The sequence below is a fragment of the Sebastes umbrosus genome, chromosome 20 (assembly GCF_015220745.1).
Source record: "Sebastes umbrosus isolate fSebUmb1 chromosome 20, fSebUmb1.pri, whole genome shotgun sequence".
NCBI classification, from domain to species: domain Eukaryota; kingdom Metazoa; phylum Chordata; class Actinopteri; order Perciformes; family Sebastidae; genus Sebastes; species Sebastes umbrosus.
In genome coordinates, this window is record NC_051288.1 from 2770145 (window position 1) to 2793204 (window position 23060).

At 40.1% G+C, this 23060-nt stretch overlaps 2 protein-coding genes and 3 non-coding genes across 5 annotated transcripts; 2 read left to right on the forward strand and 3 right to left on the reverse strand.

Moving 5' to 3' along the window:
• The first annotated feature begins 152 nt into the window (after positions 1 to 152).
• Positions 153 to 224, forward strand: trnaq-cug. Its single transcript has one exon. It is a non-coding gene; the product is annotated as a tRNA-Gln (tRNA).
• Positions 225 to 290: 66 nt separating this feature from the next.
• mrpl58 (mitochondrial ribosomal protein L58) lies at positions 291 to 2000 on the forward strand. The gene is made up of 6 exons (XM_037755310.1): positions 291 to 513; positions 888 to 912; positions 1016 to 1075; positions 1183 to 1265; positions 1501 to 1670; positions 1771 to 2000. The coding sequence occupies exons 1-6, from the start codon at positions 367 to 369 to the stop codon at positions 1853 to 1855; spliced, it is 570 nt and encodes a 189-aa protein (XP_037611238.1). The 5' UTR covers positions 291 to 366; the 3' UTR covers positions 1856 to 2000.
• A 706-nt stretch (positions 2001 to 2706) lies between these two features.
• Positions 2707 to 2778, reverse strand: trnam-cau. Its single transcript has one exon. It is a non-coding gene; the product is annotated as a tRNA-Met (tRNA).
• Positions 2779 to 3164: 386 nt separating this feature from the next.
• trnar-ucg lies at positions 3165 to 3237 on the reverse strand. The gene has a single exon. It is a non-coding gene; the product is annotated as a tRNA-Arg (tRNA).
• A 4735-nt stretch (positions 3238 to 7972) lies between these two features.
• Positions 7973 to 21947, reverse strand: LOC119480016 (cerebellar degeneration-related protein 2-like). The gene is made up of 6 exons (XM_037756077.1): positions 21511 to 21947; positions 12330 to 12442; positions 10951 to 11099; positions 10507 to 10671; positions 10203 to 10410; positions 7973 to 9138 (listed from the first exon to the last, which is right to left on the reverse strand). Exons 1-6 carry the CDS (start codon positions 21587 to 21589, stop codon positions 8371 to 8373), a joined length of 1482 nt encoding a protein of 493 aa, XP_037612005.1. The 5' UTR covers positions 21590 to 21947; the 3' UTR covers positions 7973 to 8370.
• Between the last annotated feature and the right edge of the window lie 1113 nt (positions 21948 to 23060).

Here is a 23060-nt window from a genome sequence, read left to right on the forward strand (position 1 = left end):
CCTATAAAAAAATCACTTTAATGTAGCTGTTAATCTACATCGAAGGAATGTTTTCGGTTCCAATATTTTTGTTATAAGTTTTGTGTCATCAGGTTCCATACTCTTCTTTAATCATATTCAAATTTATATTTACATGTTATAATGTTTTATGTGGTTCCATGGTGTAATGGTTAGCACTCTGGACTCTGAATCCAGCGATCCGAGTTCAAATCTCGGTGGAACCTGATATTTTCTTCTCTTACCATCCGCCGTACAGGGTTAGAGCAGCATTTCTACCCAGACAGAGATTGTAAGTGTTGCTATTTTAGCATCGGCAGCACCGAGCTACATCACACAGTTGACTGGCCATAACGACGTCATTCCAACATGGCGGCGCACATAGCACGACGTTGTTATTTACTTTGTCGTAGTGCAGTAAACGTGATGCCACAGCGAGTACAACTAACAAGAGACATTAACAACACGTTACAGCAGAGTGTTGGTTACGGGACCCGAGGGACAGACAGCACACAGGTTAGTTACATGATCAGGCTCAGGACAGAGGAGGGGAGAGGACTAACAGAGTCCATATGTGTTATCCTGACCTTAACCTGAACCTGAACCAGAAACACCGAGGGGTTGATATCATTCTGACTTTAGACAGGAGCACTAAGTACTAAGCTTTTCCCCTCACAAACCTCCAGAGGTCAATGTTGTGGTAAACTGTGGTCAGACTTGTGAATGGATCTTGTGACATTCTCTATATATAAAAGAGAGACTAAATGAGAACAAATCAATAAATGACAATTCATAAAACTGTGTAAATGTACTGTATCATAGTCTGAGTCTAATGTGTGGACTAATATCCTGGATGTACAGCAAATCAATAGATTATTTTACTTTTCCAGGACGTCCAAGTACACATTCCAGTGGGTAAATATACAAATATATTTTCACTAAGCAGAATAAGAAATTATTTTTATTCTCTTTTTTTTGTATTTTTCAATAATATATTTCTTCTCCTTTTGGTTCTTAGACCGCCTGACGGTATCTTACAGCAGAAGCGGTGGTCCTGGTGGTCAGCATGTCAATAAAGGTTCACAAAGTTAAACTTCATTATTTACATATATGTCAAAGTTGAATCTTGAATCTGTTCTATCATGCACAGTATGTTCCTGTGTGTAACGACATCTTAATCCACAGTCAACACAAAAGCAGAGGTCCGCTTCCATGTGCAAACAGCAGACTGGATCCCAGAAGATGTCCGACAGAATATCTTTGAAAAGGTTTGTTTTCAAATCCTGTGGAATCAGGATATTTGTATTATTGTAGTTCACAAATAAAAGTTATGCACATTTCCATCAATTTTTCTCTTTTATTTCCTCCTAAGGGATCATTACATTGTCAACAGAAAAGCACTAGAATTACTATTTGAATAACCTCTGATATGGCTGATTTTCATCCATGACATTTTGAATCTGTAACTATTAAAACCAACTGAACACATTTTGTTTTTCACAGAACAGAAACCGCATCAATAAGGCCGGGGAGCTGCTGGTGACCTCAGAGCTGAGCAGGAGTCAGCACAGAAACCTGTCTGATTGTATACAGAAGATTTCAGCCATCATAGCTGAGGCCAGCGAGAAGCCACGGGAACCAACAGCAGAGGACATAGCTCTTAGGGCAGCCAGGTATTACCCGGAAGTACTAGTAGTGCACATTGTTTTATATCATCCACCTTGATTACTAATGATACCTGTGTGTGTCTTTGATGTGAAATATGTTGTGCAGGTTAGATAAGGGGAACAAGGAGCGACTCAAACAGAAGAAGATCCATTCAGCTACAAAGACGAGCAGACGAGTGGATTTTGACTGATTGACTGTTATGTTTCTACCTCCCATGATTGTTTTGTACATATGATTTATATGTCCAGTCTTAATTATTTTGTCTTGAATTTTCTGTACAATAAAAGTAAGTAGCAACATTTTTCTTATTAAATATAATGTTTTAAAGTAAACTACTGCTGTTGACTGGTGTTAAACTGTATTCTGTGACACATCAGATTATGTGCCCTGCACAGGAATGTAAACATATTTATCATACTCCATTGCATACTTTAATTTAATAACTGTTAAACAAAAATTGTGACCTTATATATTCATATATTAGGGGGGAAAAGATAGCTATGATCGCACAAACTTTAGTCTACAGGTAGAACACTAACAAGTCATCTCACAATATTTGGTTGAGACTTTGTTCATTTTCATATAAATTAGTTGATTCTCTGGTGTTATATGGAGGACGAAAAATTAGTATAAAGTAGAAATAAATAAAGCAATAAATAAAAATAAATAAATACATAAATAAATAAATGCTGAAATAAACACAGAAATAAATAAAGGTTCACCTAATTGGTCAATTCCGCTTTAGACTGAGGTAAGGACCTACCACATTAACATACAGACACGGAAATACGAAAATAAGTGAATGCCGGTGTACAAAAATGTAGAAATTAATTTAATACATTCATTTATTTGTCCTGTATTTATTTATGCTTTTTTAAATTTAAACACCATTTTTGACAATATACCTACCTATCAAAATTAAGCGTGTGATAAAGTATGATAAAACATTTACAGTGGCAAAATTCCTATTTAACAGAAATGCCAATGATCACTCTCGCTCAGAGAAATAGTCAGTATTTGGACAGAGAGAAATCACAAAAATAGCAGAGGATGGTTTCGATCCATCGACCTCTGGGTTATGGGCCCAGCACGCTTCCGCTGCGCCACTCTGCTCTCACGGATTCTTACATGTCCAGATCGAAAATTTAAATGGAGAGTACACCTCATAGCTATTGTTGTTTTTGTAACTGAGTCACTATTACCATCGCTGTTACTGACTATTACTATTACTGTGACTGAAATTCTACGTTAGCTTACTTAGCCAGGGGCAATGTCACTAACTAGCTGTTAGCTAGTTAGGTTAGTCAGCATAACATTAGCATTAGTCTAGCTAACCGTTGCTAAGAGTTGCTATATTGACGCATATTAACAGAGATTCATGTGTAACGTTACGTGACAAGCTAATGCTGGTCTAGTCTACTATGTACTAGCCACAACACTTCTAATGATACCGGATACAACCCGATTTAGAAAACAATTGCTGCATGAAGAGCAAAATACGACCACGAAGGGACTCGAACCCTCAATCTTCTGATCCGAAGTCAGACGCCTTATCCATTAGGCCACGCGGTCGAATTGACGGAACATGAGCGGTATACTGTAAAAATACCTTTAATTTGATACAATACGACACACAGAGCTGTGGCAACTTACTTTAAAGACGATTTTATGCATACCAGTTGACGTACCACTATGATTTTAACAATTTTTCCTTAAATAAATGTGACGTAATGCCGTTGTAGCAAATATAGCTCATATACGGCTCGATCGAAGACATTAACAAGGTTTTGGATCTTCAAGTTATCATTAACGTTATCAGACATAAACTTTCGTTTGTACCTGTCATCATCCATCACAACAGGTTGCTGCAGGACAAAATGCCAGGCCAGCAACAGACGGGGATCTCTGCAGAGAGCAGATGGAGGAACCCATGAATGACCCAGCATAACAGGGCCTACCTGCAGGAGCTCACAGACCAGATGTGAGGAGTCGCAGCTGCTTTCCCTTCTGCCAAGGCACAGAGTGGCAATCTCTGATCAACCTGATGACAGCAAGAGGGCCTCCTCTGAATGCAAGACCTGTGTCCACTGCAGGCTGACCAGGCAGGTCAATCAGTCTACCCCCTGTGGCCCTCTGTGTCACAGCAGACAGGAACTGCTTTGAGGCATGGCACAGCTAACCTTTGGTAGAAAAACAGATGGAACAATGTCAGGACTTCTCTGTAAAACATGTAAATACTTTTTGATGTGTGTTGTTGAATGTTTATTTTTTCCCCCTGATTCTCAAGACTTGGGAGAACATTTTTCAAAAGCCCAAAATCTTGTTCCTTATTGTTCTGTGTGGTTTGCATACATTTCTGTGAGATTCAGAAATGCATCAGATTCATTTCCGTTTTGTTTTTTTTCTCATGTATTTAAGGTCATATAACTATTTATGTATTCATGTGACATCACTGCAGCCTACATATTCTGATAGCCCTGTTGGTCCTGAAAAAGAAATATGAAATGTCATGATTGTGCATTGCAGTGTTGAGATATTACATGAATTATTACAAAAGGAGAACAGGCAGAACTAAATTAGTCTTTTTTTTCATTATTAAGTTCAGTCACACTTTTTTAAACAAATAAATACAACTCTTTAAAAGCATTTATGATTTTTGTAAATTGAATTTATCATTAGTCTGTTGTTAAAATGTCATTACATTTGGTGAAGATCACATTATGACTTTGGGACTTGAAACTCAAACTTTAGGACTTACCTGTCCTGACTTGGGACTTGCCTGTTTTGACTTGGGACTTGAGTGCAAAGACTTGAGACTTACTTGTGACTTACCAAACAATGCCTCTACATACAGTAAATACAACAACACCAGATGCATTTTATGCTTTATTAACAGAGTAAAGTAGGTCTTAGTTCAGTAATGATATGAACTAAGCAGACTAAATGCCGGTATCTTAAATAATAATACACACATTTCAAATGGATAATAAAAGTAAAGCAAATTAAATATGTTTATTCTGACAATTTGTTAGTGATGTTCACATATAGGCACTGAAAAAGTAAAAAAAAAAAAATATGAAGAAACATTCACACACAAATAAATACACAGGTACAATTTCATGTTAGCTATCCTAAATATGCAAAAGATGAGGCGTCAAACATTTTCAAGTGCAATAGGTAAGACATTACAGTACAGAAACCTCATGGGCCTTTAACAGGCTCTGGTTTGGCATTGTTTTGTCTATGCTAACACATATTCCTCCCTCCATACGCTTAAATCATTCTAAAAGACAGAAGCGTTGGCCTCAAATGCACTCAACACACCACAGTTGTCCAATAGAATTTATCTGCTGCAACAATCAATGAACCTTTATTTCATCAGGGGGTAACACGATTCTGGTTTCAGGTTGCCAGGTTGCAAACAAACATCCATCCTTCGCTCTTCTTTACACACATGAGCCACAAACAGGAGTGTAGGGTCCCTCTGGTGTCAGCTGTGCCACATGTGAAAGGTTTCAAGCTTGGCTATGTCTTCAACTTTGCTGAAGAATCCGATATAAAACTAGCAGTAATAACGTTCATTATAACAAAGGTTTATACAGAGAAGGTAATCCAGAAAGAAGGCATATGTATTGTATATTGTTAAAAAGGTGCAATACGTTTGCAGGTTAGTTTTATAGTTTGGTAAGACTGCTAGGTGTTAGACAAAGCCCTGGTTTGAAGCCTCATACTGGTTACAGTTCTACTATACAGTGCGTCTGTCTATCTATAAGTAAAAGAAAATAGTCTCAACACATGTATAAAAAAAGCTCCTAAGAATTATTATAGAAGTTTTCAACACTGGACCATTTTCTATTTTTTAAAAAATGGGCCCCCATCCCTATGTGTTTTTAATCTTCATGCTGTCTTCATTCAATGCCCTTTTTATAATCCCAATGACAATCAGGAGTTATTCCTCCTTCATGTCTTTTTGCTATTCTTCATTGCCTGGTCTGTTAGATAGTTAATGCTTATACTGTATATGGTGAAAGACCATAATTAGACATCTCAACTTCAGGATTTTTATATTCTGTATGATGATGAGTGTCCATAACAACCAGGAAATCGTGAAAATAACAATCAATGCAGAGATTGTCTTTAGCAAGACAGCAGCTTTGTAGCATTTAGTGGGATCATCAATCCTACACATTAAAAAAAACTACAGATTGAACTATCTAAACTAAAGACTCTACCGTAGATAATATCACTCCCTAGCCTACTATAAAGAATGCTTCCTGGATCTAATTGAGCTTTTTCATTGTTGCCCCAATGGACTGATAAGTCCCACTTCAGTACTCATAAGAGAGCTAAAGTGACTTTAACACAGTGGAGGGAGAAAATTCATTCTTTTATAAATGTAAATTAGGTTTCCAGTCTGCTATTCCTTTGCTCAAGTTTTCCAGTTAGTATAATTTTTTTACTGAGCACTTTGAATGTAAGCACAAGTGAGGGAGAAAGTTTAGGGAAATGCGCTTATTTGCTTTCTTGCCGACAGTTAGATGAGAATATCAATATCACACTTGTGTGTTTGCTAAATGTGAAGCTACAGCCAGCAGTCAGTTAGCTTGCTTAGCTAAAGACTGAAAAACAGGGTTAAACAGCTCGCCTGGCTCCGTCAGAAGATTACAAAATCTGCCTCTGAAGCTCACTAATTAACACATTATATATCTTGTTTAGTTCATTTGTTCAAAACCACTTGCATGAGAGTGGTATCAATCTTTTTTTATCAAACTGTCAGGAAGAAAACTATTTCTCGGAATCTCCAGATAAAAGGGCGAGGCACAACAAACCAGTCGTAAGGTCACACAGAGAGAGAGCGGTGCAAGAGAGTAGCAATGTCATCCACACTAAAGGCTTGTTTGAATGTTGAACAGTGTCCATTATCATCATTAGTAAAGAGATATACGAGATGGGAGGAGAATTATTAGCACCTCGAGTTCCTTCTTGAGACAGACAGCACTGTGGCCTGAGAGGATCAATCTTTGTCTTTCTTACTGTAATTCTATAAATGTTAGTAGAGTCCATTATAATAACCTTAAAGGATACAGTTCATGTTAATATCAGATTGAGATTTCCACTCATGTTTTCATCAGAGATGCAGTTCTCTCGTGTTATTTCGTGAAGCTTTAACATTTAGTGCACTTGTGAGGCTCATGAGAGGCATATTGCTAGTATTATGTTATAGGCCTAAAGGATTCAGGCACTGAAGCCAGAATATATATTTAGCAGGAACACTGAATAAAAGAATATGAATCAATCTAGTTCTTACTGTAACAAATTCATTCATGTTTTATATATATATAGCCTATGACTCAATTCTGCAACGTTTTTAAATTGATCACATGCAGATCAGATTCTTGTGTAAGCTGCAAGGTTTCAGTTCTGGATGAAACTGCGCGCTCTAATTTGTCCTAAATTGAACGGAACTGTACTTGAATTTAGCGGCTTTCGAACTAGCACCCTCTATAAGACTGTTTACATTAAGGCCCCCGTTCACAAACTACAGCACTTAACATTGACTACGTTTACATGCACACTAATATTCCATTATTATTCTGAATATGACAATATTCATACATGCCGATATTCAGGTTTTAGGAGCATTCTTTGGACATGTATACAGCACATTCAGAATATGCGTCTCAATTGGGTTTTTTATGGCAGTTTGCAACGCGCTGCCTCTCGCCTGTTTGCAGCCAGCCTTATGCGTTGTACACAAACCAACTAGCCGACAGTATGCCAGGCTGGGGAGGAGATGCATACCCAAAAGAAAAGCCCACATTTCAGTTTGGAAGGAGACGCACATACTTTTAAAAATTATGAAAAACTTGCATATCAACAATTTTTTTGGATATGAACAAATATCACAATGCCGACCGTTTCAAGAAGCTGGTTGAAGGAACAGAGTGCTCCGGAGACAATGTATTTCTGTAGACCAACCAGGAAGTTAGCATCGCCCTGGTTCCCTCCACAAAAACCCAATGGGACTTTTGGATTATTGCAGAAAATAAGCTCTGTGGCAAACACACGTTTATGATACACGTTTTGATCAGCAAGAAAATCTCCACAAATGAACACCACTTTTATGATTTTTGAAGTGTGAATGCAATCGGCAGAAGTAAAAAGCTAACGGCTATAAACGAACTACACTACGGTTACATGATCGTATACACAACGAGGCTGTAAAGGAGGACGAGTCGGCGTGATGACGTTTAGTAGTCTCATTTAGCCACTTGCTAGCAACCGCCTTTTTAAAGACACATAAAGACTTCAAAAATCATGAGTGGGGTATTTATTGATGTACTTTATGTCGTAGAACAAAACGTTAAAATCTCTTCAGCTTGTTGTAACCACAGAGCTTATTTCAGGCATCTAACTAAAACCCATTGACTTGCAGGCGAGGAAACCGGAAGTGCTAAAATGCTAACTCATTTCCGTTTTTTAGGACTCAAACAAGTCCACCACCGGTTACGTTAATCGGAGTATGCACAGCTGCATGTAAACGGGAATATTAGTGGAATATTGATTTTCATTGGCCTAGTAAACCGCTTAGTAGGAATATTGTCTTTTTGGGAATAAGGGGAAAAAACTGAATCTTTTTGTGCATGTAAATGTAGTCACTGACATAGCACATTATCATCCTCCCTAGAGCCAATCAGTGAACCATCACTGTTTACTAGACTTGCCAGACTTGCCAGATTTGCTAGCCTTAGCAGCTTTGGTAGCTTTGATGTCCATCTTGGTCTTCTGTATACGAGAGAAGATCTCTTTAAAAAGGGCTTTGTACTCTGGAGTGTTCTGTCCCAGCCTCTTATCCACCGCCTCCACCTGCTTGCTGATGCTCTCTATGGCTTCAGGGGTGGAGGGCGACTGGGTGGGGGTAGAGGGAGGCGCCGGGGTGGGGCCCATGGCGCAGTCTTTCATGGACGGGTCTCGGGAGACGGGTCTGGAAGTCTGGACGCCGGCGTGACACAGGCTCTCCTCGTGGCGCCGACACTTCCCTAACAACTCCTCGTACTTCTCCAATAAGGCGTGGTACTGCTCGTCCACCTCCCTGAGGATGGACATCCCTCTCTTCCTCACGCTGTTGGCGTGGAGGGCGTAGCTGCCTCTCCTGCGGCCGGACGCGTCGCGGGCCACGATGGCGTTGAGGGCCGTGTCACTGCAGCTCTTCCTGACAGGGCTGGACTCCGGGAGGGCCTCTCCTCCCACTCCTCCTCCACCTTCGGTCTCCTCCCTCACGCCTCCTCCGGTCTCCCCGACCTCCACTTCCAGGAAAGTGTCGGTCTCCGGGGTGCTGTTGAGGACAGTCTGGGTGAGACCCACGCCGTCGTCCTCTCCGCTCAGCAGGTAAGTCCGAGCACGACGTAGCTGCTGCAGCTCCTGTAGCTCCACCTCCAACTCCCGTACCCTCGCCTGGCAGCTCTCAGCATCCTAGAAGCAAAGACAATCAGCTCCATATAATCATCTGATAAAAAAATCTATATATTAATGACAGATATATTTTTGTACATGGGTGTTTCTGCAACTACAGCATTTTAAGTCCCAGGAACAACATTTTGGATTTTTGTTAAAATTTGCAGTGCAACATTGTTATTACCCATCTTGACATAAAAAATAATTACTAAATAATGTGATTTAAGAAAATGTATGAAGCATTTTAGTGTTTAGTGTTTTAGTTATTAATTCAATTACAATTTGATATCATTTCAAATGGAATTGATTCATATACATATTACTTTACACCATATTAAAATTATTTTTTATTAAAATGTGTTCATTTATATAATTTTTTTCATGAAAATGCACCTGTCCCATACTTCTGAGTCCTTACAGCGACACTGAACAAATACCACAGTGAACTACATGTTTTAAAAAACTTAATATTACTGTTGAATTCATGTATTAGATACAAAGAGTCAAAGCTAACGTAGCAGACCTTGCTAGCTGCCATTTATCTGCAATATTAGCAAAAATGTCATTTCCGCAACAACATACCGCAACACCTAAAGACATTAGACATTACAATATCTGTCATAAAAAAACAACATATTTTATATTTTTTGTGTATGAAGACTGACATCTATGGTTACTGTCTGATTTTTTCAGGTTGTAGAGAAAATCATGACGTTTTTAGAAAATGTTTTTATATCAATATTTACAATGATGCACAAAGCTTGACGAAAATGAATTTAAATGTCTTTAAAATGTTATAGAAATTTGAAAACGCAAAATGTATAAGATGAACATTATTGTAATGTTGCGGTAAGGACATTTAGTAAGAACAAGTGCTGAAAACTATAGAAAATAAACATGTTACAGATTAAATCTTAATGACTATATGTAATTTTGTGTACCTGTTTATATGTATTACATACTCTGATGGTTAATATTAAAATTCAGAGGTTGATGTTTTTAAATTGGGAGAGACAAAAGTGACTGTAGTTGCAGAAACACCCACATACATAATACATTTTATATTATAAAAATGGACCTACCTGCACCCGTGTCTGCAGGCGGGAGAACTCTGCGAGGAGGTGGTTGCACTCCCTCTCCACTCCTTCCCTACGACCCCTCTCAGCCCGGGCAGCCGCTCGGAGAGCCGACACCGCCTCCCTCAGATGTTGGTTCTCTTCTTCAAACGGTGGACGCTTTGTATCCACTGTAAAGCTCTCAGCTCTGCCCACTACAAACTCATCTTCATACCTGACAAGATGACAGATTACAGGAAGTGTTTTTCATTGTTGTAAAGATGACTTGCCACCTGCTCTCTCCTTTTATAAAGAACAAAAAAACAAGTACTTGGGTGCTGTGCAGAGCTCCCTGAGGCAAGGGAAGGAGTGGATGGTTTTGCGTCGTTCCCTCTTCTCCCTCCTGACTCGGAGCTGCTCCATGGAGCGAAGCTGCTCCACCTGCCCTGAGAGAGACTCCACCTGGTTCTGCAAAGAGTCAATGGTCCCTGTCAACCTGGTCGAGGAGGAAGAAAAACATGTTTAGGAATTGAAGAGAGGAGGATGTAGGAATTTTCTCGATGGAAAACATATTTTCGCTCGTCTCCCGACTGGCTTCTGCAAGAGTTTGATTGATAGATGGTTCATCCAATCACCTGCCAAGTGTTTTTTGAAAGTGCCCGCCCTTTTCCAAACAGTTTCCAATGACGGCTCCTCAGATGGTTCTGTGTAACAAACCATCTGGCGGGTCAGGTTATGAAGGAATGGAGAAGAGAAACCCTCTAGCTCCACTTACCTCTCTATCTTCTGTTGTGAGCCCTTGCTGTCCATGACCAGCGTGTGGTTGGTGCGTTCCAGCTCTCTGGCAGTCCCGTCCAGCTGCTCGTACACTTTGGCATGCTGCTCGTTCATGTCCCGGAGAACATCCAGCTGCTTCGACAGGTACTGTAGGACAGACAAGTAGACATGCATGTTTGTACGAACACCTATACATAGTGAATGTGCACACAATTCCACACACAGGAGCAACAATCTGAGAAGTTCAGAAGTTCAGATCTCTAACAGCAGAATGGGAGCAGCAATTTTTAATCTGTTTCTTTCTTCATTTTTTCTTTCTTTCTGAAGATCATGTGATATGATCAAAAGTCACTAAATGGACCTTGAGATTTGAGGTGGTATTGTTTTGTCAACTGCTGTTTCTAAGGACAAAATGAACTTTAAACCTCAACATTTCCAAAATTGTCTTATTATAATCAAATCAAATATAAGTTAGTAAATCAGATATTAAACTTAACAACAATTTGCATGTCGTCTTGTTCCTTCACATAAAAAAACTTCATTCAAATTATAAAAATATGACAAATTGTGTAAGTACAGTAACTCACTCATTGTCTTGCTATTACAGGGACATTCCCAAATGTCTTTCCCATTAAAGGACTCCATCTGCATACTTTTTCGGGTTTTTCAAATGGAAACAGCAGTGACGCAGGTTACCAAAGTAAGCTAATCAATAAGGTTATGAAGAATGTGAATGCTAGCACTAGCTGAGTCAACGTTATCAGTGCTAAGTTTGGTAATAACTGAAAGGGTTAGTTTGGATTTTTTCCTTTTCTTTCTGTATGAATACTCCCGTATTCTGCGAGGTGAAAGTATTGTTTTTGTGAATGGAGTCTGGTGGCTTGGAAGAGAGCGATATAACGGCTTCAGTTCCCCGTCAGAAAGGGCTGTCTGACGACAAGGTAAAGCTGCTGTGGACGGGAGCTGCAGAAAAACATATTGTAGCCCTCTAAAAAAAAAAAATCAATATCAGTTTAAGTGTACGCTATATTTAAAATATTTTCACCAATTTTAGAATTTGGACGTTAAGCATATATACTTCCACCAAAATTTTAATGTTCGGTTTTGAATATAAGGGACACTGCTGGGAAGGTACAGAAAGATATAAAAACCTAAATAAAAATAATAATAATAATAATAATAATAACGGACCCGCCCTTTAGCTGTACTTAATTTATGAATTCAATTAATGTATTAAGTTAATTAGGATAAAAATTGTTCTTAGATTAGATAAAAACTCTCAAAATCAATCATTCTAAATGATAATAAAGCCCTTCTCAGTGCTTCCCATCCTGCCTGAGTCCGGACAAACTCTTGACAGCACTCCGTCATTCGTACCTCGATCTCTTGCACTTGCTCTTCATTAGTGATGTACATCTGCTGCAGGGAATCCTCCAGCTCTTTGTTCCTCTCCAGCAGAGTCTTACCCAGCTCTGCCGCCAAGTGGAGGTCTAAAAATTAGGATGACATTGATGAACAAATAAGTCACGAGTGCAGACGGAGAGATGTAGATTTACTAAGACAGATACAAAGAGTGAAAGTTGAGGATAGGGAAAAAGAAGGCCAGGGAGGGATGGAAGAATGAAGACAAAAGGAATATTAATACGAGTATGTGAAAATTAAATGGTGGTAGAGGAAGGATTGAGGGGACAAGAATGGGGAATTTAATCTCACAGAAGAAGACAGACTGCAGCCGTACAATTTAGATCACCCGCTGACACAATTAAAGGAGCGCGTTGTTCTATTTCAGGCGAGGTTATAACAGGGTCTGGAACAGGATGATTAAAGGGTCCATCACATTGTCTCAGTCTGCCCTGGAGCAGTTCAATCATACAGAGAGGAGAGCAGGAGGAAGACAGAAAGACAATCTTCTCCCTGCAGGTCCTCTCCTCTCCGCTGCCTGAATATGAAGGTCAGAGATTGGTGCCAAGATTATTTGAAGAGGCACTTCTCCGCTGAGATCAGGGCCAGAAATGGCCAGAAATCCAACATGCTGGGATGCAGGAGTCTTGGTCTTTGCTTTACCTTTATTGCACCACACTGTGCTGTTTGTATTTGTGCTTCCAGACTGTTATAGCACCTCCAAAATAAGACGAGTCACTGCTGTTGTTCTTTATTCTAACTGTGCTCTGACTCAGCGGTATTGATGGCCTACATTGTTGAGTTTAAGTCAGCGAGATGTGGTTTGCGACCTCCGTAAGAAAGCGGAGGACTAAACTGAACGGCCAATGAAGTCATTTCTCATTCAGTCCTGCCTCTGTCAGCAATATTGAATAGTGATCACTAGGATGGATGCCAAGTCACAAGCTTCTCAGAGCAACTCCTGACCTAGCTATACTTTATATTATACTATATTACCCATACATTTACCTATCACCGCAGCTGTGCCATGTTGAGATGGAGTAAATGGAGTGTACCCAACCAGTAGCTCACATAAATTTACTGAGGATGTTCAGGTACTGTAACACAGGTACACTTTGGGAAAATTGTAATTATATTGGATTCACTTTACCTTTACCTAACAAATCATTGGCTGTGTCCAAAATCACATATTCTAAACCAGCCTAAATACTCAATATGTGTACTATCATTCAACATAATAAATAATAATAAATAAACAGTAGTATGTATCTTTTCAGAGGCAGTGAACTGTAATTACAACTTCACTTCCTGAGAGCCTCCTTGTCGGTTGAAAACGCATAACCATGGTAACCAAGGTAACTCGTTAATCTGCTGGCATACTGTAGTATTTCAACGGAAATAGTGAGAAGTATAAATAGCATATTAGTATGGAATTTTGGACGCAACCATTGTCTGAGTTAGTGCTTAATTTGCTTAACTGATTAGTTGATAAAAGAAATAGAATTAATAGATAAAATAAAATAGTTTTTCTCTGTATGATATCATTGTAAATTAAATATATTTGCATTTTGGACTGTTGGTTGGACAAAACAAGCCATTTGAAGACATCCCCACGGGCTTTTGGAACCCCTGATGTGCAGTAGAGTCCGACCAGTGGTCAACCTCCGTGTCTGAAAAGTGAAGCCAATGCTAAAGTGCCTTAAACTTGCATTCTTTCTGGGGGCAACTCCTCTGGTTGCTAAAAGAAGTCTGATTGTATAGAAGTCTATGAGAAAATGAGCCTACTTTTCACTTGATTTATTACCTCAGTAAACATTGTAAACATGAGTTTATGGTCTCAATCACTAGTTTCAAGTCTTCTTCAATACAGCGTGATGTTCATTTAGTAAATTATGGTCCCATTTAGAGTCAAATAGACCATAAAGCAGGGGATGCTTTAGGGCGTGGCTACCTTGTGATTGACATGTTGCTACCACGGCGTCGCTACCACGGCGTTGTTCAGCATTCGGTTGTACTACATGACACTAAGGAGTCAGCTGTTCATTTTTTCCGGAAGTACATTTTGTTTTAAGCATGTTTTTTTACTAGACAAATGTAGCATTCCAATTAATATCACAGTTTACATGAATTACAGATGAACCTTCCTACCCAAGCCAGCTAGTTAGCTAGCTTGGTTAGCTAGCAAGCTAATTTCTTGCCAGCTCCACCCTCTGTCCAAATATGGTCACTTCTGGCTCCAAAAAACCAAGATGGCGACAACCAAAATGCCACACTCAAGGCTTCAAAACAGTCCCCAAACCTATGGGTGATGTCACGGTGACTACGTCCACTTGTATTATACAGTCTATGAGCCCTATCATATGATTATTGGCTGATAAATTGTATTAATATTGGTTTTAGCCTTATGAATCTAATGTCAGTGAGGCTCTATTTTTCAGTCCCTGCATGTTTTGAAGCCATGCTCCTCTTCTATCTGGCAGTCCCGTCCTCACCTCCTTTAATTAGACTAATGAGTAGCAAGCTAAGCATAAGGTGCCGACAGCTCCATATGGACTAATTAACACACTTCCCTCTGTGCTGATACCTAAATGAATTCCTGCGGGGCCCTAGCATCAGTGGCTCTGGATCCACTGCATGGACTCCTCCTGAATGCTGGAGTGAGTGAGTCCAGCCAGCCCTCTTTCTTCTAGGACGAGCTAACTAGAAAGGCTCTGTGGAAAACGTTTACAACTCACAGCATGGAATTGATTGAACATGAGCAGCCTGTGGAATTTTTATTCCATTACCATGAAGGCTTCAAAGGCAATAATAAATAGCCTTATCTCTGATATAGAATGACACAAATGTATCACATGACCACCTAATTCCTCATATATTTTCTCCTTATTTTAGCCCTATCATTAGATCAACTTCATATATCACACCAGGGAATAGTTACACGTCTCACGCTAGAACTGGAAAAACAAAGAAAAGTCAGATATTGAAAGCAAGGTTAAAATTTCTCCTCTGATTTGCAGAGCTTTCAACCTCATCTCACAGCCTTCTTCAGCAGATAGAGTGTACTCAGTTGTCATGGAGATGCCTCCGTTGTCATCATGTGACCCTCCCCAGATATTGATGTCAGGTCGTTGTATATAGAGGCCATCAAGACCATCTCTGACCAAGTGAAGACAACTGAGAAAACTCCATCTGCTGAGGAAGACCAAGGGATGCAGCTGAAAGGTCTAGGTCAAGACTGAACTTTCAAGCTCAATTTCATTTAAATTTCCATATATTGTCAGTAGATGTCAGTAGTAGATCTACTACAACTAGTTAAAGGTGTTGTAGATAAATGTCTATGTTAACAATGAATCAAATGAATATGTGTATGTGGGGTGACTCATACTGACTCAGCTCCTCTCAGCTCTGCAGAAGAGTTTTAGCAAGTTTTAGCATGTTGTTTTGGTGTTACGGCCAGTGAATGTACTGCTTTGGTTCACCCGTTCTTATCAGCAGTATTTCCAGTCCCAGCATGCAGCTGTTTTCAGTGAAAAAGCTCTGATAAACCCACTGTTCTCAACCGGTCCAGCACCAAACTGCAGACAGACAAAGATAGCAGATAGCTGGTGAACTCAGTGGAGCATTTAGCAGATAAAGAGACAGATGTTTTCCCAGGAATTGGTGGTGAAAAACAACTACAAGGAGAGTGAGTATTGAACTTAGATTTGTCAGTGGGCCAGAAACATGATTCCAAATGAATGCTGGTGTTGCTGTGTCTGCTGGATGTGTAAATAGGCTAACATGTCAACTTTAGAGGATACTAATATGTCAGTGTTGTGTTTACAGCTTGTTGTGCTGCCCCCAAGTGGCCAAAACATGAATCAATGCAAGTTTAAAGTTTTGTGTGTTTTTTTTTTTTAAAACTTGGTGTCTGGGATTGTTTTTTTTTGTTCAGTGTAAAATCCTAAGACACAGGAAGTGATAAATTTAATATACGCTGAGGAAGAATTGTGTAGTTAGCATTAGAAGTACTAGCAACAATGGCTAAAGCAGATAAAGAAAAGAGTGCAACCTATAAATTCATTTCTTCAACAGTACTTGCAGTAGGGCTGGGTAATATATCGATATCATATCAATATCTTGATATGAGACTAGACATGGTCTTAGATTTTGGATATTGTAATCTGGCATAAGCATCATCTTTTCCTGCTTTTAAAGGCTGCAAAACAGTAAAGTGATGTCATTTTGTGAAGACTGTTCTAGCTGTTCTATTATTTCCCTATACCCACTTTGTCATCACATTCACATTACTGATGATTATTTATCAAAAATACAATTTTTTTGCAAATATTTCGTAAAAGCACCAATGGTCAACTCTACAATATCGTCGCAATATTGATATATCACGGTATATGGTCGAAAATATTGTGATGTTTCATTTTCTCCATATCGCCCAGCCCTAACTTATTGTACCTTTTTTTTCTTGCAGTACTTGTTTTTGTATTTTCTCTTGTTATGTTTATTGTGACCATGCACCAAATACCAATGCAAATTCCTTGTATATGAAAACCTACTGGCAATAAATCTGACATAAACCAAACTTCTGTATTCTGAGAGGAACTCAGTAGACCAGACCAACCTCATGGTCAGTTTAATGTTAGTCCAGCCAGCATTCCTGTTATAAATGAACTAAAAAGAGTTATATAACCAGCCACGACTGAAGCCCTCTAACAAGCTCTTCCAATCCTATCCAGCCTTGAGCCAATCGGACAAATCTAAAAACCGTAAATTCCACCAAGAAAACCAGACAACCCAAACACTGTGTTAGTGTCCACATTGAGCTGGCAGAGAGGGAGAAAGAACTCAGGGACGGGAGAATAACAGGAGAAGAAAAACAAAGTGGGAGAGAGGAAGAGAGCCAATCGATGCAACTCACTGCACTAGCAAACAACTTAGCAAGTCAGACAACCGTCTGTTTGCTCCACAGAGACCTGAGGCTCGACCCACACAGGATGAAACCACAGCGTAATCACATCATGGATGACATATGCATTTCCTGCATGCTCCACAGAACCAGTTGCAACCAGTTGGGACTGTGTTTGTGTGTTAAAAGAACTCGGTTGGGCTTTTCACACAGTAAACACAAGGGCAGTTTTATATTCTATACATGTTTTGAATGCAACCCGCTGAAAACCTGCACAGTTAGACATATTTGTTACTGTATGTGGTGATCTCTTCCACAGGCTAGGTGCATATCTCCCATGAGATTTATCGGAATGTGGAAAAAACAAGACATCTCCTCTTCCTCTTGTCCTGTGTTGCAGACCCGACTTTCTCACAGAAAAGCTTCTAGACACAACCAGTGGCCCGAAATGAATTATTTAGTGCAATAACAGACTGCTTTTCTGTCCATAACCTGCACTAATGCATGACGATGTGCAAAAAGCAGCCGTTTCGGCAACATTTTTATGGTCCACACTGGGACCTTTGCTCTTCTTGGGTGGCACCAAACACCACTTATTAAGCAGTAACGAGAGCATTTAATCAGTGGAGGAAGCCTCTCATCAGATGTAAGTCAAGCCTCCAGTCTCAGCTGGTAGAGCCACGTAGTTTCCTCTTGGACCTGGGCCAGTCAAGGCTCTCTGGCTAGCACACAAAAGGCTCAAACCAAATGACATGTCTGCATTGCATTTCCTCCTGTGTTTCTGCTTCAAGAGTTGAAATGTGAGCTGTAACTAGCCACAGCGTCTCTTACATTCCACAGACTCTGCTTTCCAAGTTTGACATCTGCTAAATTTGCACACAAATGAAGAGCTTCATTCTCAAATGACTTGAAGGAAAGCAAGAGATTGTGGGATATAAGCATATTGGTTCTCTTGCTAGTTAAAGAAGATCAGCACCACCCTCATGTCTTTAAAGGTCCCATATTGTAGAAAGTGAGATTTCCTTGTCTTTTTTTGATTATAAAGCAGGTCTAGGTGCTGTATAAAAACTGTGAAAGTATCAAAACGCTCAATCCATGGAGAAACGCACTCAGCACTTATTCAGAAACTGTGCCTTTAAACGACCCGTCAGGACTTCCGTAAAGTTGTGATGTCACATATGTCTCCTTTAAGTTACGTATGAAACTACTGCCTACCAGCACCTCTACCTCAGCGATACGACAGGAAGTAACTGCCATTGCTTGTGGTAAGGTCTGAAAACATCACGATAAGTAACTTCAAGGTCAGTACCAATACAGAATTTTAGTATTTGAAAATAATTGATTCCACAGGAGCAGCCTAAAGCAGGAGCAGAGTTACACAATTTTATGTGGTTGCAACTAACAATTATTTGAATTATTGATTAATCTGCCAGTTATTTTCTGGATGAATCTCATGTATAAAAATGAGGAATGAATGCCCATCAGTTTCCCAGAAGCCAAGATGACATCTTCAAATGTCTCGTTTTGTTCAACCAGATGTCAAAAACCCAAATGACTCTTTTCATTGCATGTTTCCCCTCCATAACCCTCGCAAAAAAGAGCCTTTTTTTCTCAAACAGCACTTAGGTCAGACTGCTCAGCCTGCACGACAACAACTACTGTACTGTAATGGCCTACGATGACAGTGGCGTCTCTCTCTCCGAGGGATTCGTGGCATCCTGAAATGTCGCACGACAACAAACCATGAGCTCAGGCCGTCAGCGGTTTGGTCTGACATCCTCTCTGCTCCATCAGACACAGAGCTCTCTGCGTGGACACACACATGATGAAGACACCGCTCAGTTTTTACACCAGCCATTTTGACTTTTGTGAATATTTTGTCCTCTCTGCTGCCATCCCTCTTTTTCTCTTTCCTCCTCCCCAAAATAAAGACTAACGAAGATCCATTTTTATCCTCAGCTCCGATGTGCGACACTCCATTACAGCATGACTGCAGGTACATTTAGATAAAATTCCGATAAAAATCCCTGCATCAGCACCATTTCTTCTCCGGAAATGTACCATTATAATTACCTGCTATGAAGACAAGTGATTGAGACATGATAAAGAAGAGACACAGGAAATGAAGTAAGTGGTGCAAAGAACAATGATGAGTCTTCTTTTAGATTACATTTTAAGGAGCCATGCATATCAGTATTAGAGGGATCCCAAATTAAATATATATATTTTAATTTGGTGGTAAATTGGCTGATAAATGTCTTTACAGATGTTCAGTGCACAACAATATACAAAGTGTGACCTCATCTAAAATGTGCTTTAGTGTACAGTATGTGACTGATGAAGTGGAACATAAAATGACAGTCCTCCTCATCTATATGGAAATCAGCTGATACCAAGTCCATCTGGCATAACATGAATGTAATTAAATGCATTTTTTTAATCAATACTCAAATAAATTTGGAAACCTTTCGAAGGGGACCTATTATGCTTTTGTGCTTTTTCCCTTTCCTTTAGTGGATTATATCGTTTTTTTGTTCATGTAAAAGGTCTGCAAAGTCTCCCTCACAGAAACACTGCCCCTGAACTGTCTGAAATGCCTCACTTGAAGTCCCGCCTTTCCTTTCGTAACGTGGTGATGTCATCGAGTAACACATTTTGCCTGGTGGCTAGCTTGGAACGGCCTCAAACAAAGCTAGTTGAGAGTGGAGCTGGAGCGGAGTCCAAAGAGTTTGGTTCGGTTGACCAGTCATAACAGAGTGGGCCAGCTGACCAATCAGAGCAGACTGGGCTTTTCGGGGAGGGGGCGGGGGCAGGAGCTCAAACAGAGTGTTTCAGACAGAGGGTGACAAGAGGTGCTGCAGCACAACCATTTTGGGGGAAATTAAAGCATGTTAACATGTTTTAGTAGACTAAAAAACCCCAAATACAAGTATGCACCTGAAAATTTGCATAATAGGTTCCCTTTAAAGAGTCATTATATGCTCAGTTAGACTATTTCAATATATTCAAATATCAGGAGCATGAATGACCAAGATGGATCTGATAGATCCGCTCCTGCTGTTAGCGTATGGAGCAGGTGGCCATATAATGGAACCATAGAGGTTCATTAGCTGAGTCTGAATCAGGCTAATTAGACAAAGACTGAACAGCGAACGAACCCTCCTGCTGGCTTGTTTTTGCAAGATTCTTCAAAAATGAATTCAATCATCACTACCGGCACAGTGTGCAGTGGATTCAAAATGATCTGCCTTTTTTTTTTTTAGGATTCCAGTTTCTCCATTTTTTTCCCCTCACTTGTCTTAACATTATTATTATTATTTTTTTTTTTTTCGATTCGACAGATTAATCAGTAATGAAACCAATATTTTCTGTATGTATATATATATATATATACACAAATAGAGTAAGCAGTGCATCATAGTACAAAATAAAGACCTCTATAGTTTTTAGGCACCAAAGGCAACAAGAGACCAAATTATGATTTTTTTTTTTTCAGGAAAACATGAAGACTTTTCCTTGAAAAAACAAATCATTATCTTACACTGCTTTTAACATTGTTGCATATCTTGTGTATTCGGGCTGTACGTCAGCCTATAACGATGAGCAAATTACTTTGAAATAATGAATACACTTTTTGTAATAACTAGGCTCTGTGCTATGAAATTGTGACATTTCATACTAAAATATAGTGGGACATGTCCATCGTCACATCATCACATCTCCAGAGCCCCAAGGTGACATCTTGAGGTTGTTTGTTTTATCTGACCAATAGTCCAGAACCTAAAGATATTCAATGCACAATGACACATAAAGGCAGCAAATCCTCACATTTGAGAAGCTGGAACCAGAAATGATTCTGCATTTTGCTTGATAAACAAATAATTGATGGTCTAAATCATTCTTTTTTTTAGATATAATGTAATGTTAAATCTTTCCATTAGATATCCTCCTGATAACATAGTCATTGAGGCTCTGTGATGCTGACAGTAACACCAGGCCCTGCTTGGCTCGCTCTCAATGCATTGTTGTCAGAGAAGCACAGCTCGCTCCTCACAAACCACGTCAACGTTTATCTACTAGCATTGAAATGGAGGAATGACGTGGAGCAGACATCTCTGCTGTCTCTTGACGTGACAGAGAGCCTTTGTTATCGGAGGCTAGCTGACCGGCTCCGGGACCGGCCTCCAGCAGCTGACGGTGATGATGCTGCGGCCGGCCGGGCCGGGAGGAGGGAGGATGGGGTCTGGTTCTTACCCTGCTCCAGGTCCTGCTGGTCGTACCATGGCTCTTCCTCTTCGGTCACGAATTCCTCCATTGTCCCTGAGTTTAGCATGGGTGACCCCCTTTCCTCCTGAACCTGGAAACCCGCAGAAACGAGCCGCTCCGTGTGAACAATAGAGCTCCTCCGGCGGCTCCTCCAGAAGGCAGCGGTCGCTCCTTCCAGCTGGAGCTGCTGCAGGCTGCTTCTCTCAGCCGGAGCGACGTGAGGAGGCTCTACGTGTTTCCTCTTTCCTTCCCTCGGTCACTCCCACCTCTCCTCCTCATCCCCCACCGCCTGGCACCGGCACCGGCACCAGCCCATGCCGCTGCTGCTGCAGAGGAGACTACAGTCTACAGACTAGAGACTACAAGACTAGAGACTACAGACTACTGCCTACAGACTACAGTTTACAGACTACAGACTACAGACTACAGTTTACAGACTACAGACTACAGTTTACAGACTACAGACTACAGACTACAGTTTACAGACTACAGTCTACAGACTAGTTTACAGACTACAGCCTACAGACTAGAACCTACAGACTATAGACTACAGTTTATAGACTACAGACTACAGTCTACAGACTACAGTTTACAGACTACAACCTACAGCCTATAGACTACAGCCTATAGACTACAGACTACAGTTTATAGACTACAGACTACAACCTACAGACTACAGTTTACATACTACAGTCTACAGACCACAGACTACAGTTTACAGACTACAACCTACAGACTACAGACTACAGTTTACAGACTACAGTGTACAGATTACAGACTATAGCCTACAGACTACAGTCTACAGAATACAGTTTATAGACTACAGTTTACAGACTACAGTCTACAGTTTACAGTTTACAGTCTACAGACTAGACTACAGTTTACAGACTATAGACTACAGACTACAGTTTACAGACTACAACCTACAGACTATAAACTACAGCCTATAGACTACAGTTTACAGACTACAGTCTACAAACTATAGACTACAGACTACAGTTTATAGACTACAGACTACAACCTACAGACTACAGTTTACAGACTACAGTCTACAAACTATAGACCACAGCCTACAGACTACAGTTTACAGACTACAACCTACAGACTACAGTTTACAGACTACAGTGTACAGATTACAGACTATAGCCTACAGACTACTGCCTACAAACGACAGTTTACAGACTACAGTCTACTGACTACAGACTACAGACTACAGACTACTGTCTAGGACTACAGCCTACAGTTTACAGACTAGTCTACAGGCTACAGTTTACAGACTACAGTCTACACCCTTCAGAGTAGTTTACAGACTACAGTTTACAGACTACAACCTACAGACTACATTACAGACTATAGAACACAGACTATAGACTACAGTTTATAGAGTACAGACTACAGACTACAGTTTACAGACTACAGCCTACAGACGTGGCAGTGATGTTGCAACATCACTTCCTTTCTCCCTGTTATCAGCAGCACGAGCGGCACACTCACGGTGCCTTCACGGTCTGCTCGTACACTGCAAACACCTCCAGCTT

Excerpts from the sequence above, each read along its gene's own strand:
- LOC119480016 (XM_037756077.1), bottom strand. The coding sequence starts at position 21,589 with ATGCTAAACTCAGGGACAATGGAGGAATTCGTGACCGAAGAGGAAGAG. Across the intron at positions 12,443-21,510 it reads CCAGCAGGACCTGGAGCAGG|ACCTCCACTTGGCGGCAGAG; the intron begins GTAAGAACCAGA and ends CCTAATTTTTAG. Across the intron at positions 10,672-10,950 it reads TCACAACAGAAGATAGAGAG|GTTGACAGGGACCATTGACT; the intron begins GTAAGTGGAGCT and ends CTCCTCGACCAG.
- mrpl58 (XM_037755310.1), top strand. The coding sequence starts at position 367 with ATGGCGGCGCACATAGCACGACGTTGTTATTTACTTTGTCGTAGTGCA. Across the intron at positions 1,266-1,500 it reads GACAGAATATCTTTGAAAAG|AACAGAAACCGCATCAATAA; the intron begins GTTTGTTTTCAA and ends TGTTTTTCACAG. Across the intron at positions 1,671-1,770 it reads ATAGCTCTTAGGGCAGCCAG|GTTAGATAAGGGGAACAAGG; the intron begins GTATTACCCGGA and ends TATGTTGTGCAG.